At 52.7% G+C, this 12,167-nt stretch overlaps 1 protein-coding gene across 4 annotated transcripts in view; it reads left to right on the plus strand.

Annotated features, from left to right (window-relative positions):
- The window catches only part of Tmem63c (transmembrane protein 63C), an 80,791-nt gene extending 70,925 nt beyond the window's left edge, over positions 1-9,866 (plus strand). For 2 of the 4 annotated variants that reach the window (XM_037210746.1, XM_028876150.2), the window contains exons 19-24: positions 836-998; positions 1,249-1,354; positions 1,763-1,930; positions 3,755-3,861; positions 5,990-6,058; positions 9,017-9,866. In XM_037210746.1, coding sequence (XP_037066641.1) covers positions 836-998; positions 1,249-1,354; positions 1,763-1,930; positions 3,755-3,861; positions 5,990-6,058; positions 9,017-9,211 — 808 coding nt within the window. In that variant the 3' untranslated portion in view covers positions 9,212-9,866. Of the gene's footprint in view, positions 1-835; positions 999-1,248; positions 1,355-1,762; positions 1,931-3,754; positions 3,862-5,989; positions 6,059-6,229; positions 6,510-7,550; positions 7,770-9,016 lie in introns of those variants that run through there. The other 2 variants (XR_005092777.1, XM_037210747.1) reach the window with 2 other exon arrangements.
- Positions 9,867-12,167: the final 2,301 nt, after the last annotated feature.

The following is a 12,167-nucleotide window of genomic DNA, read 5'->3' on the forward strand; positions in this document are numbered from 1 at the left end:
TGGGAATGTTCTTCACGGAAAGAAATGGTTCATTTCAACTAGAGATCAGTGAAACTAAAGGTGTTGTCTTGGGAGCTAAAGAGATGGCCCAGCTGTTAAGATCATGGACTGCTCTTGCAGAGGACCTGAGTTTGGTTCTTAGCGTCCATTCCAGGTGACTCACAAGCTCCTGTAACTCCAGCTCCAGGGGATCCAATGCCTCTGGTCTCTGTGGGCACCTGCGCTCACGTGCACATATCCATACACAGACACAGACGCGCAATTAAAAATAATAAAAACAAATCTTTAAAAAGAATTTTAAGCCAGGCATGGTGGCTGGTGCATGCCTTGAATCCTGTAACTCAGAAGGCAGAGGCAGGTGGATTTCTGTGAGTTCCAGGACAGCAGGGCTGTTAACACAGAGAAAACCTGTCTCGAAAAAGAAAAAATTCAAAAGATGTCATATTTTCTCCTCCAAGGCTGTATATCTTCAGAATTCAGAGTCTGTTAAAAGGTCCGACACCTAACAGGTCCATTCTAAATCATACTTTATGTAGTCCATCCATACGTCTGCTCAGAAGGGTTCCTGGTCTCTATGTGTTTACATTCATGTGTGTGCAGGAGAGCTGCACCTTCCCAGAAGAAAATGCCTACCACCTCACTGGGGCATGCAGCCTTGCAGGCTGCCATCCATATGTGGCCTATCACTGAGAAAAATGCCATTATTCAGAGTGGCTGTTTACGGGTCCTTATTCTTCTCCATTCTCCACTCTCTCTACCGCTTCTCTCCTCCTCCCTCAACACCTCTCCCCTTATCCTGTTCTTCCACTGCCTCCCACCTTCCCCTACTTCCCAGGTGCGTATTCCTTCCCGACAACGGGGCATTCTTCGTCAACTACGTGATCACAGCTGCTCTGCTCGGCACCGGCATGGAGCTAATGCGCCTGGGCTCACTCTGCACGTACTGTACCCGCCTCTTCTTTTCCAGATCGGAGCCAGAGAGAGTCCACATCCGAAAGGTGAGGGCCGGCCCTTCTCTGAGTCCAACCCTCGCTTCTGGTGGGAGGGGAAAGGAGGAGTCTGTCTGCCAGGAGCCCTGGGACCCACGATGAGAGGCTTGTGGCCGTGGGTAGCTGTTTCTTGGACTCCAACAAGGGAGGAAACATTGCCTCTCGGACTGAGCTGCCAGCCAGCTCCCTGGAGCTCCTAGAAGCATCCAGAACAAGGGAGCTGGGTAACTTCAGGGTGACCCCCTGCCTTCTGCCTTAGAACCAGGCCATGGACTTCCAGTTTGGGCGAGAATATGCGTGGATGCTGAACGTCTTCAGCGTGGTGATGGCATATAGCATCACGTGCCCTATAATTGTCCCTTTTGGTGAGTTATCTGCGAGGTACCCTCAGGGTTACACTTTCTGAAATGGGAGGAGGAACCCAGCTCCACAGCATCAGGCTACCTCCTGGAGCATGAGGAGATCTGGGACGGCCTGTGGCAGGGAGGTGGCAGGAACAGGGCTAGGCAGGCCGTGGAACTGATTGGATGGCAGCTAACAAGGGGTGTTGGTTGACTGCATGCGTGAATGAATGACATCACCAAGCTGGCAGAATCAGTTCTAGAAGGCCACAGAAGTCATGGCTGTAGGTCTCCCACAGCCCAACCCCAGACGCCTGCCGCCCTGACAGCCCTGAGTCTGGCCGTTCAGATCCAGGGTGTCTGAGGGCAGCACAGATCTACCCTGTTGGTTAGAGCGGCCAGGGACTGTGTCTCTGTTTTCTGGTCCCCCAGGGCTGCTCTATTTGTGCATGAAGCACCTCACAGACCGCTACAACATGTACTACTCCTACGCGCCCACCAAACTGAATGAGCAGATCCACATGGCCGCCGTCTACCAGGCCATTTTCGCACCGCTCTTGGGGCTCTTCTGGATGCTCTTCTTCTCCATCCTGCGAGTAGGTGGGTGAGCAGCCTGCTCCATGGTCCCATCTCTGCCTGACCTGTGCCCCGTGAGTCCCTTGAGAGCATCTCTGGTAGAAGAAGAGAGGTCAGGGTGAGCAGAACATTGCTCCTCCTCGTAGGACTTGGCCAAGTCCGCCGAGTGCTCTGGGCCACAGTGCACGCGTTAGTCTCGGCAGAACTTTGAGACGAAGGCAAAAACCCAAACGATTGCAGATTTGGCTTTGAGTCAGAAATGTCACATTCCTTCATTTTTTTTTTTTTTAAAGATTTATTTATTATGTATACAGTGTTCTGCCTGCACGTGTCCCTGCAGGCCAGAAGAGGGCACCAGATCTCATTGTAGATGGTTGTGAGCCACCATGTGGTTGCCGGGAATTGAACTCAAGGCCTTTGGAAGAGCAGCCAGTGCTCTTAACCACTGAGCCATCTCTCCGGCCCCACATTCCTTCATTTTAAATGTAGATGGACAGGAAATAGAATAGCAGCTGTCGGGACTCCATTCCCATGATATTTCCTCTGGGAGCCTAGAAGATACTTGCTTTCATGGGCTTGCCAGAACCTGGAAGGGAATCAGATTCTACAGTGGTGGCTAGCCTTTTCTCGCCCTTTGTCTACACAAAGATGCTACTCCTACCTTGGGGAGCCCAGAGGCACCTTCACAGAAATTCCCAGGGGCCCCAGACGGGGAGCTCCTCGGCTTTCCTCCCAGCTGGGTCACGCATGTCACTAGGCTGTCCCCAATTCCACTGACTTTCCCTCCCATGACAACTTACTGTGGTGTATTCTTCTCACGCTCCTCCGTCAGGATGGCACCCTGGATTACACTCACGGCATGTTTATTTGGTAACATCCATTTCCTGACCCGTGTGGTTTGCCCTGCCACCGGAAAGCATCCTCTCCGCCCCCCCCCCATGAATGCCTTTTTCTAAGTATCAAAACAGAAAAAAAAAAAAAAATACAAGGACCAAAGTCTGTTCTCCATAATCCCTTCCAGAGCATGGTTTTATCCCCAGACTCTGGCTAGGCATTTATTTGCTCAGGGGGAGAGAGCAAATGTGTGTGTTAGTTTACTGTTATTTATAAAATCGTGACCAACCACATTGTAACTTGTAATCTTAAGTTTTCATCCGCATATTACATTCCACGTGGCTTCATGTGTTAAGAGTCTGAACGCAGCCTTCAGCTCCCAGCGGCATTCGAGGCTGCAGCTTTTGCTAGCCCTCTGTGGCTGGATGGTGAGGTTGTTTACCAGTTCCTGCTTTTGCATGGCCACGCGCTGGTGAGCTTCATGTGGCAGTCCCCCGAGACCGGAGAGTTGACTTTCCGTACTGACCTTGTTAAAAATCTGTTGCCGTTGAGGAGATCAAATATTCACACATGAAAGCTTTTGAACTCTGCTTAGCACCGGGGCTGTGGGGACAAGGGAGGCTCAGAGACTGGGGGGCAGTAGCAGAACTGGTGACTCAGATTCTTTTGAGGAACCATGGGCACAAGTAGCTGGCAGATCAAGATGGACTTGTTTAATGGACATTGGTGTGGGTAACTTAAGTCCATCCAAATTCTATTTTCCATAGACTCCACAATAAGCCACATTCTAAACTGGCCAAGTAGAACAGAAAGATGCCTTTGCCATGTCGTGATCACTGATGCCCGTTCCTGGAGGGAGCATGGTGCAGGGGTTTCTCTGCCCCTAGCTCAGTGGTCCTGTGGAGGTTCTGAAGCAGGTGGTCCCAGGCATCTGCAAAGCACTCCTGTGGCCCTGCTTTCGACCCTGATTCCAGCGCTAAGCCCCACGCCCCCGGTCTTTCTTCTCCCTGGCAGGTACCCACACCATCACTTTCTTCTCCTTGTCCTCCCTCATATTCTCTGTGATGATTGCCTTTTCTGGGATTTTTCTGGGGAAGCTCCGGGTTGTCCGTCAGTATGAGGTAAGTTGCCAGTTTGCCCTTCACATCACTGATTTTTTTTTTTTTTTTTTTTTTTTTTTTTTTGGTCCCAAAGACATAGTTCTGAGATATCCTGGTCCCCAGAACACAACAGGACAAGAGGGGTGGGTATTTCTCTTAGATCAAGATTTCTGGGCTCACATGCACTAACTCAGGGTGGCCATCCAAAGACACCCCACCCCCATCCACCCACCACCCACCCTCCACCCTGCGCAGCACCTCTTCCAAATAACAGGCTGCTGCTGGCCTGTCTGTCCCACCACAGGAGTCTGATCCAGCTACTGTGAGCATCATGGCAAGGGCTCAGAGAGCGGGAAGGAAGGAGAGATAGAAAGAGACAGGGGATGGTGGTGAATGGAACCCAGGCTATGAGGCACTGGAGGCTGTCTGTTTAGAGGGGTCTCTAGTGAGTCCTCTGGCACTTTGACAAAGGTACCAAGTCTAATCATTAGGCCCTGGAGACAAAAGTACATCCACACCATCTCAGAGCCCTGCCAGCAATGCTGAGTATCTGCGTCAGCATTTCCCAGAGTGGACATCGATGCAGGGACACTGGAATGATTCCCAACAGATGAAACATGATTCTTGCTCTTCATGATTACATACTTATCTTTCCAATTGACTTTCTGCTGACAATAACTGGTTGTTTATAACAGTGAAAAGTTTCCTTCCTGAACAATGCATATAAAGAAAAGAAAACTGGTTTGAAGCACAGCCCCCTGCAGAGGGAGCCTTCTGGAAACATTTCTTCTTGCTCTCTCTGTATCTGGGACTCAGTCGGAGCACAAGCGCCCACCACTATGGCTGGCAAGAGTACCAGGCTAGAGTAGGGCCATAATGGACTTTCCTTCAACACACACACACACACACAGTCCAACACACACACACACACACACACACAGTCCAACACACACACACACACACACAGTCCAAACACACACACACACACACACAGAGTCCAAACACACACACACATACACACAGTCCAACACACACACAGAGTCCAAACACACACACACATACACACAGTCCTACACACACACACAGAGTCCAAACACACACACACACACACACACACACACACACACACACACACATACTTGCACACGCACAGTCCAAACACACAGACACTCACACACGCACGCACTCACTCACGCACGCACGCACGCACGCACGCACGCACGCACGCATGCACAGGCTCTTATACTATGATGTCACCAGACCTGTTTGTCCTTGTACCACCCTAGAGAAGAAGAGTGGTGGGGACCTGGTAAAGTTGATTGAGGATCCCTAGACAAAGAACAGCCAGAAGAGAAGCCCCTTTCCAACTATGATTATTTCCCCTCTTATGGTTTTGGGAACAGAACATTCCAAAAGGGATTCTTGGCATCCCAGTCATTTCTCTGTTTCTTCTAGGCCTGCTGGTCTGAGGGTCTAGAAAGAAAAAGAGTTAGCTAGGAGGTGGTGGCATACACCTTTAATCTCAGCACTGGGGAGGCAGAGGCCAGCCTGGTCTACAGAGCGAGTTCCAGGGGACAGCCAGGGCTACACAGAGAAACCCTGTCTTGAAAAACCAAACAGAAAGAAAGAAAAGAAGAAAAGGGAGAAAGGAAGGAACGAAGGGGGAGAGAGAGAGAAGAAAGAAATAGAAAGACAGAGACAGACAGAGAAAAGAAAGAGAGAAGAAAGAAAGAAAGAAAGAAAGAAAGAAAGGAAGGAAGGAAGAAAGGAAAAGGAAGTAACGAAGGAAGGAAGGAACGAAGGGGGAGAGAGAGAGAAGAAAGAAATAGAAAGACAGAGACAGACAGAGAAAAGAAAGAAATAGAGAGAAGAAAGGAAGAAAGAAGAAAGAAAGAAAGAAAGAAAGAAAGAAAGAAAGAAAGAAAGGAAGAAGGAAGGAAGGAAGGAAGAAAGAAAGAAAAAAGAGAATGGAAGAAAGGAAAAGGAAGGAAGGAAGGAACGAAGGAAGGAAAGAAAAGAGAAAGGAAGAAAGAAAGAGGAAAAGTTGAGGGACAAGGTGGCAAGCCAGAGGCTGGGGTGAAGGTAGAGGGTGGGAGGGGGGGGGGCAGCAGCCTCCACCTGCCATGCACCACCCTCCTCTCCACTGCAGCCCGAGGAAGAAGTGGAGACTGTCTTTGACGTGGAGCCAAGCAGCACGACCTCCACGCCCACCTCCCTTGTGAGTTTCCGCCTCCACCCTGGGGACGAGTCAGGAGGGTGGGGCTTGCAAGGGCGGCTCACTCCAACGACGTGGGCGGGGGACACACCAGTGTTTAGTGCCTGCCCTGGGTACTGGGGAGGAGCCGGGACCCCCGGGCTCCCTCTTCTGACGCAGCAGGACTTGGCCCAGGTCCAAGCGTTTCCGTGGCCCTGGCTGAAGCATGGGGTGAGAAGATCCAGCTCTGGCTTGACAGTCAATACAAGTCACCCAGAGAGGAGAGAGCCAGAGAGGAGAAAGCCAGAGCGGAAGTACTCGATCAGGGAGGTCCATCTCTCAGAGTCCTCAGCCGTGTAGACGCAGGGGCGTGCTGGGGCTCGGCCTCAGGACCCAAGGCTGCCTCCAGGGCACAGGCGTTGGCCAGAGCGGTGCAGACAGAGCTGCAGGGAGCTATTGGCGGACCCAGTGAATGGTAAGGCAGGGGCAGCACCCGACTGATGAGCCCGCCAGCCTGCCAAGAGCCAAGGCTGGACCCAGAGTCTGTGACCAGTGGACCGGGCAGAGGCACCCGTGCCCTTTGGCTTGCCTGGATGGCAGGAGCCCTCGCCCTCATCCCTACCACATGCGTTTAGGCAATCACCTATGCACGCACAGAGCTGGGCACAGGGTCCTTCATACCTCAGTGTTAGGCACTTCCCACAAGCACTGAAGAAGGGTGCCAGCCGGCCTAGGCACTTGGGGGAAGCTTCCCCGAGAAGGGGCCATGTCATACAATTGGAGGAATGGGAGGCAAGGTTGCCAGGTGAAGCAGGGTGTGGGAAGAGCTTTGGAGGAAGAGGAAGAGCCCGGGCAAAAGCCAGAAGAGACGATCTGGAGCCTGTGGGGCGAACAGAAGACAGTGCTCAACATGGATGTATAGAGCGTGCCTGTGGGCTGGGCCCACAGAGCCCGGGGCTTTTTTTTTTTTTAGTGGTGGCAGAGTTGGGTCCAAGTCCATCAGCATAGGCAGACCCGCTTGGCCATGTGCACAGACACAAGATGTGTCAGAACCCTAGTGGGCCTCACTTGAAAGGAAAAAGCAAAACTAAACTGTGCCGCCAAACTCTCTGAGAGGAGGCGGTGAAGAGACGGAGAACCGACCAGGGATGACGTTCTCTGGCCAACAGGAGCACTCTCGCTGGTAGCAGGGGAAATAGAAAGAGCTGGAAGCCTTGCTGTTTTCTCCTGGATTAATAAACTCCCATGGTCAGGAATTTTAATCCTCAAAACTTAATTATTACCATTTTTTTTGCTGTGTGGGAGATTGAGCACGCGCCTAAAAAGCATGTTAGGTAGGCACCCTGCTCAGCCACACTCTCACCCCCTAAGATCGGCTAATTTAGACCCCAGTGTACTGAGCAAGGATGTGGCCGAACAGAGTTTGAACCAAGTCCCTATGACTATAAAATCTGTGCTTTGAAAAAAAAAATGAATAGAACTTATTATTTATGCATGTATTTATTTTTTGAGACAGGGTTTCCATATGGGCAGGCTGGCCTCGACCTTCAGGCTCAAGTGATTCTCTTCAGCTTCCAGAGTAGCAGGGACTACACAGGCGCGTGCTGCCGTGCCTGACTTAAGCTCTTAAAAATCCTTTATGTTTCCGACAGTGGTATATGAACATGGTAGGCAACTGTGGGGATGGAAATCAGAGGAGCAAGACTAAGGAAATAAAAAGTTCATGTTCCCACCACCCAGGGATGTTCCCTGAGACACTGGTATACATTCTTCAGGATATCTATGGATGTGTGCCTCTCTTCCAAGTATCTTAGGCTTACATGTACATGTGGACTCCTAGATGTATAGATGTGGTTTCTGCTCGAATGAAATCCCACGGCACAGACAATTTTATAACCTGTGTAACTGTCAGTATGCTGCTACATAGAGGAATTTTGATCTCTTTGCCTATCCTTATTCAAATGGCCCACATTACCCATCTTTTATACGGGCCCCCAACCCAGAACCAGTTGAGTATCTCTGCTAGAGTGGGACTTGAAAAGATCAAGCCACTCCTGCAAAGTGCCTCCACCTTCTAGAGTCCTCTGGCTCATCTTCCTGACACCCTCCAGCAGGTTTCCCTCCCTTCCCCAGTCCCTGAAAGCTAGAGGCCGGGGAGGCTCACGTCCAATGCAGGGGCTAGAATGTATTCCTGGGAGTACAGGGCTTCACCTTGGAGACCTGTAACATCCCATTCATTCCTGTTAGTGGTGCTAATGAGACTACTGCATGTGAGGCCAGGTTTTCCCACTGCTCAGCTACCATTTCCTTTTTCATGGTCAAAATGTCTGTGGTGTGTGCTTTGCCAATATGCATGTGTCTAGATATTTCACAGGACTGTTCCCTCATCAACCAAGGCTGTTTGTTTACATTGGAAGATGAAAAGCTTTCTTTCTATCCCAATATCCCATATTCCCTACTTCCAAAGTAAGGAGTAGATTGAAAGTCACTTCAAGAGGCGATAGGTTGCCCCATCCCGTGGTCCTTCCTGTGTCTCTAATCTGCCCCCTTCCCTGGCCTTCCTGAAACCAGCCCTCAGCGTGACAAGAGCCAGCTAACACTCTCAGTTTTGAATCTGTGACACACTGCAGCAAAGCATTCCAGCTGATGAATGAAGGTCTCTCCAGGGGGACCCTAGGCCATCGCCCCCTAGATTCAGCCTGAGTGGGAACAGATAATGTGTGGAGCACATCCTGTAGATGAGGCATTAGGAAGCCCGCCACTAAAGTAACCCTGGCAACTCCAAGGCTTCATCTCTAGGAGCTCACTGAATGATAAGGAGCAAGGCGGAGGATGGGCAAGGCTGCTGGGGGGGGTGGGGCGGAGAGGGCCTGGGACTCGGAGGGGCAGAGGTGACCGGGTGGGCTATGAGGACAGAGGGTGTACTCTAGACCTGGCTCCCGATATGACCTTGCCTCATCTTCCCCTCTCTGTCCCGAGCAGCTGTACGTGGCCACCGTGCTACAGGAGCCGGAGCTGAACCTGACCCCCGCCTCCTCCCCAGCCCGGCACACCTATGGTACCATGAACAGCCAGCCAGAAGAGGGAGAAGAGGAGAGCGGTCTGAGGGGCTTTGCGAGGGAGCTGGACTCAGCTCAGTTCCAGGAAGGGCTGGAATTGGAGGGCCAGAGCCACTGATTAGGACTCCAGTCAGGGGACCAGGGGAGAGCCTGGTGGAGGGAGACAGGAAGGAGCTCCCTTCCATAGACTTTGAGAAGCTCCTCATGGGAGACATCTGCCATCCTGTGGTCACATGAAGAGCCGGGCCTGCCGACCGGCTGGAAAGGGTGGGATGCGGGGTAATCCTGAGGACCCAGGGATGGGGTGGAGGAGGCATACACCATGTGTCTGGGAGCGGTGGCTGAAGCCCAGGACCCAAGAGACTGAATGCTGTGTGTCTTGCTGGGGTCCAGCTGGTGCAAGTATGCATAAGGGAAGAGGTGGGCCCACCGAAGGCTTTCTGGGGGCCTCATCACCCCCACTCCAGCTGCCCGTCAAAGGTTGTCGCTCCAGACCCCAGCCCTCCACTGCAGTCTGAGCAGACAAAGGTATGTGTACCGGGCCTTGTGGAGGAGGCCCAGGTGCCTGTCTCGTGACAGGTTTCCCTGCAGAGCATCTAGAGACTCTGTACCTTACCCCCCTGAGCAAGGGGCAGCTGGGACAACCCCGGGAAGAGACTGACCCTTCCCTGTTTCTCTGCCCTGCTATCTATTCCTAAGGGTAGTGACTGGGGCAGTGACTCAAGTTCATTAAAGGAGACCTTCATGCATGTGGTGAAGGAAACCATGGCTAATCCTTGCTGGTTGATTTAAGGGTGTGTGTGTGTGTGTGTGTGTGTGTGTGTGTGTGTGTGTGTGTGCGCGCGCACGCGCGGTGTGTAGGAGGGCATAGAGTTCAGGAAAAAAAAAGGTCTTCTTTCCAAATGTGGGCCATGGAAGTGAGACACACCTCTCTAAGCCCCAAGGAAAAAGGAAAAGATCCCCCAGAGCCTCGAGGCGGCCACCAAGAGCATCGTCCGCTGCGTGTATTTGAACGCTGTGCCCCAGCATGGCCAAGACTGGAGACAGCCCAGGCTGCAAACTGAAGGCACTGGCTACCCGCTGCCCTCAGAAGCTGCCCTGCCTGGCCTCCAGTGTGGTACTGGCTAAACGTTTCAGATGCTCCACAAAGTGCTGTCACCCCAGTCCTGCCGTGGTTAGGTAGAGGAGGGGTGATGCGTGCATCCCCCCCGTGGAGAAGACCCTTCTGGTGGGCCAGCTGCTTCCCCAGATCTGCCTCCAACCGGAGCAGCAAGCCTCTGCAATGCTGGAGACTCAGCACCTCTGCCTCTTTCTGAGGTGTTCCAACTTCTGCCTCTTAAGACAGGGAGGGCATTGTCAGGACTGCCATGAGGCCTGAACCACCTGAACCAAGGGGTCTGTAGGCCATAGAGCCTCGGAAGCTCCTCCCCAGATATCTGGGTCCCTCTTGGCTGCCCGTTTCACGACAGGTGGGTCCAGTCTCATTCCACCTCAGTGTCTCCACCCAGGTACATGGCTGCCCTGAACTCAGACAGGTCCACCTGCCTCTGCTCCACCTCTGTCAGGCCCCCCCAGCCCCACGGCTCCAAACTTCACTCCCAGGGCAGCAGCGGTTGCTCACGGGGCAAGTAGAGTCACACTCCAGGACTTGGCCCCAGACATTAGCACGGTGATCTTTGCTGAGGGCTTGAGTCAGCTGGGACAGGCTACCTCCATTCCTTGTTGAGCTTGGGATAAGGTGGGAATTACATACAGCCAGGCCCTCCCATACTCCAGCACCCCAGGCTCCTCACCCCTGGGATCTCATCAACCAGGGAAAGAACTTTTTCATAGCAGGATGATGTCAGGTCCAACCTCCAGCTCTGCCCAAAGTGGGGAGAGACATTCCAACCCCCACAATGTGTATTTGGTATGTAGTGATTTGGAGTGTAGCCAGAACCGAGACCAGAGCCTTTTCTCTGGGCACCGCTTGCTGGCCCAGATCCCTGCAGCTCTGTCCATTGTTGCTGGCCTTCCCACCTACCCCACCCACTGCAACCAATGGATGCTTCAGGTAAAAGGGGCCCTATAGACAACAGGGCAGGATAGCTGGAGGGCTCCGTCCTCTGAATTTGGGTCAAATGCAGCCTGGTTCTGACACGAGTGTTGGGCAAGTGCTGGATTCCACTCTGCTTTTCCAGGAGCTGTCCACCTGGCTGGACCTTGACTTTGCAAGGTCACCAGAGCCCAGGCTCCTTCATCTTACACATGCCGATGGCTTCCAGGCCCTCCTCAGTACCTGCTGTGCCAGCCCACTGTTCATTATCCTACCCTAACCCACTCTTAGTCCATCTACTCTGATCCCTTCTGGAGAGAGATGCCTCCCATCTGGAGACCCATATGTCACCTCTCAGAGGTGACCCCTCCTGGGCTTGGAGCAGCCTCACCCCTGCCAGCCTGTCCCTAAGCTGCATCTGGAAGCCAAGTGCCTATCAGCAGCATTGCATCCTCTGGGGGCCCGGGAGGGGTGTGGACTAACCATGGCCACTACCACTAAAGGAATGTGCCGAATGCTGAACCTTCTTGTTATTAATGTATGACTGTGCCTTGAATAAACAAGTCCTCCTAACGTCTGCTGGCCTGTGCCTCTGCCTCTGGGCCGACAGGGCCTCCTCCACCTGGAAGGAGCCAGAGTTGTTAAGGGATGACGCCAGAGTCACCAGGCTGGGGCACCATACCTCACTGTATGACTCTCACCCTGGGTCCGTTGCTGCCTCTTCTGGGGTCTCCTTACTCCCCAAGTCCTTCCCTGGCCCCATTTCTGGTGGGGACTGGGTAGAAGGAAGGGAAGGCCTGTTAACTGTTGCGAGTTGGTTTGGAGAGGCAGGAAGCAATTCTGCCTCCTTCCTGTGCGGCAAGAGAGTGCCAGCTCGGGACCAATGACGCAGTAGCAACCCTGGCCTGGGTGCTGAGTCTTTGAGTGAGTGACTGACCCAGGTCAGCAGATAGGCTAGATTTCAGGTGGACACCCCCAGGCAGAACCACAGACAGGGCTCCGGCCTGTACCCGGGGATACAGAAAAGAGCAGGCCACAG

The sequence above is a fragment of the Peromyscus leucopus genome, chromosome 14, assembly GCF_004664715.2.
Source record: "Peromyscus leucopus breed LL Stock chromosome 14, UCI_PerLeu_2.1, whole genome shotgun sequence".
Classification (NCBI taxonomy): Eukaryota; Metazoa; Chordata; class Mammalia; order Rodentia; family Cricetidae; genus Peromyscus; species Peromyscus leucopus.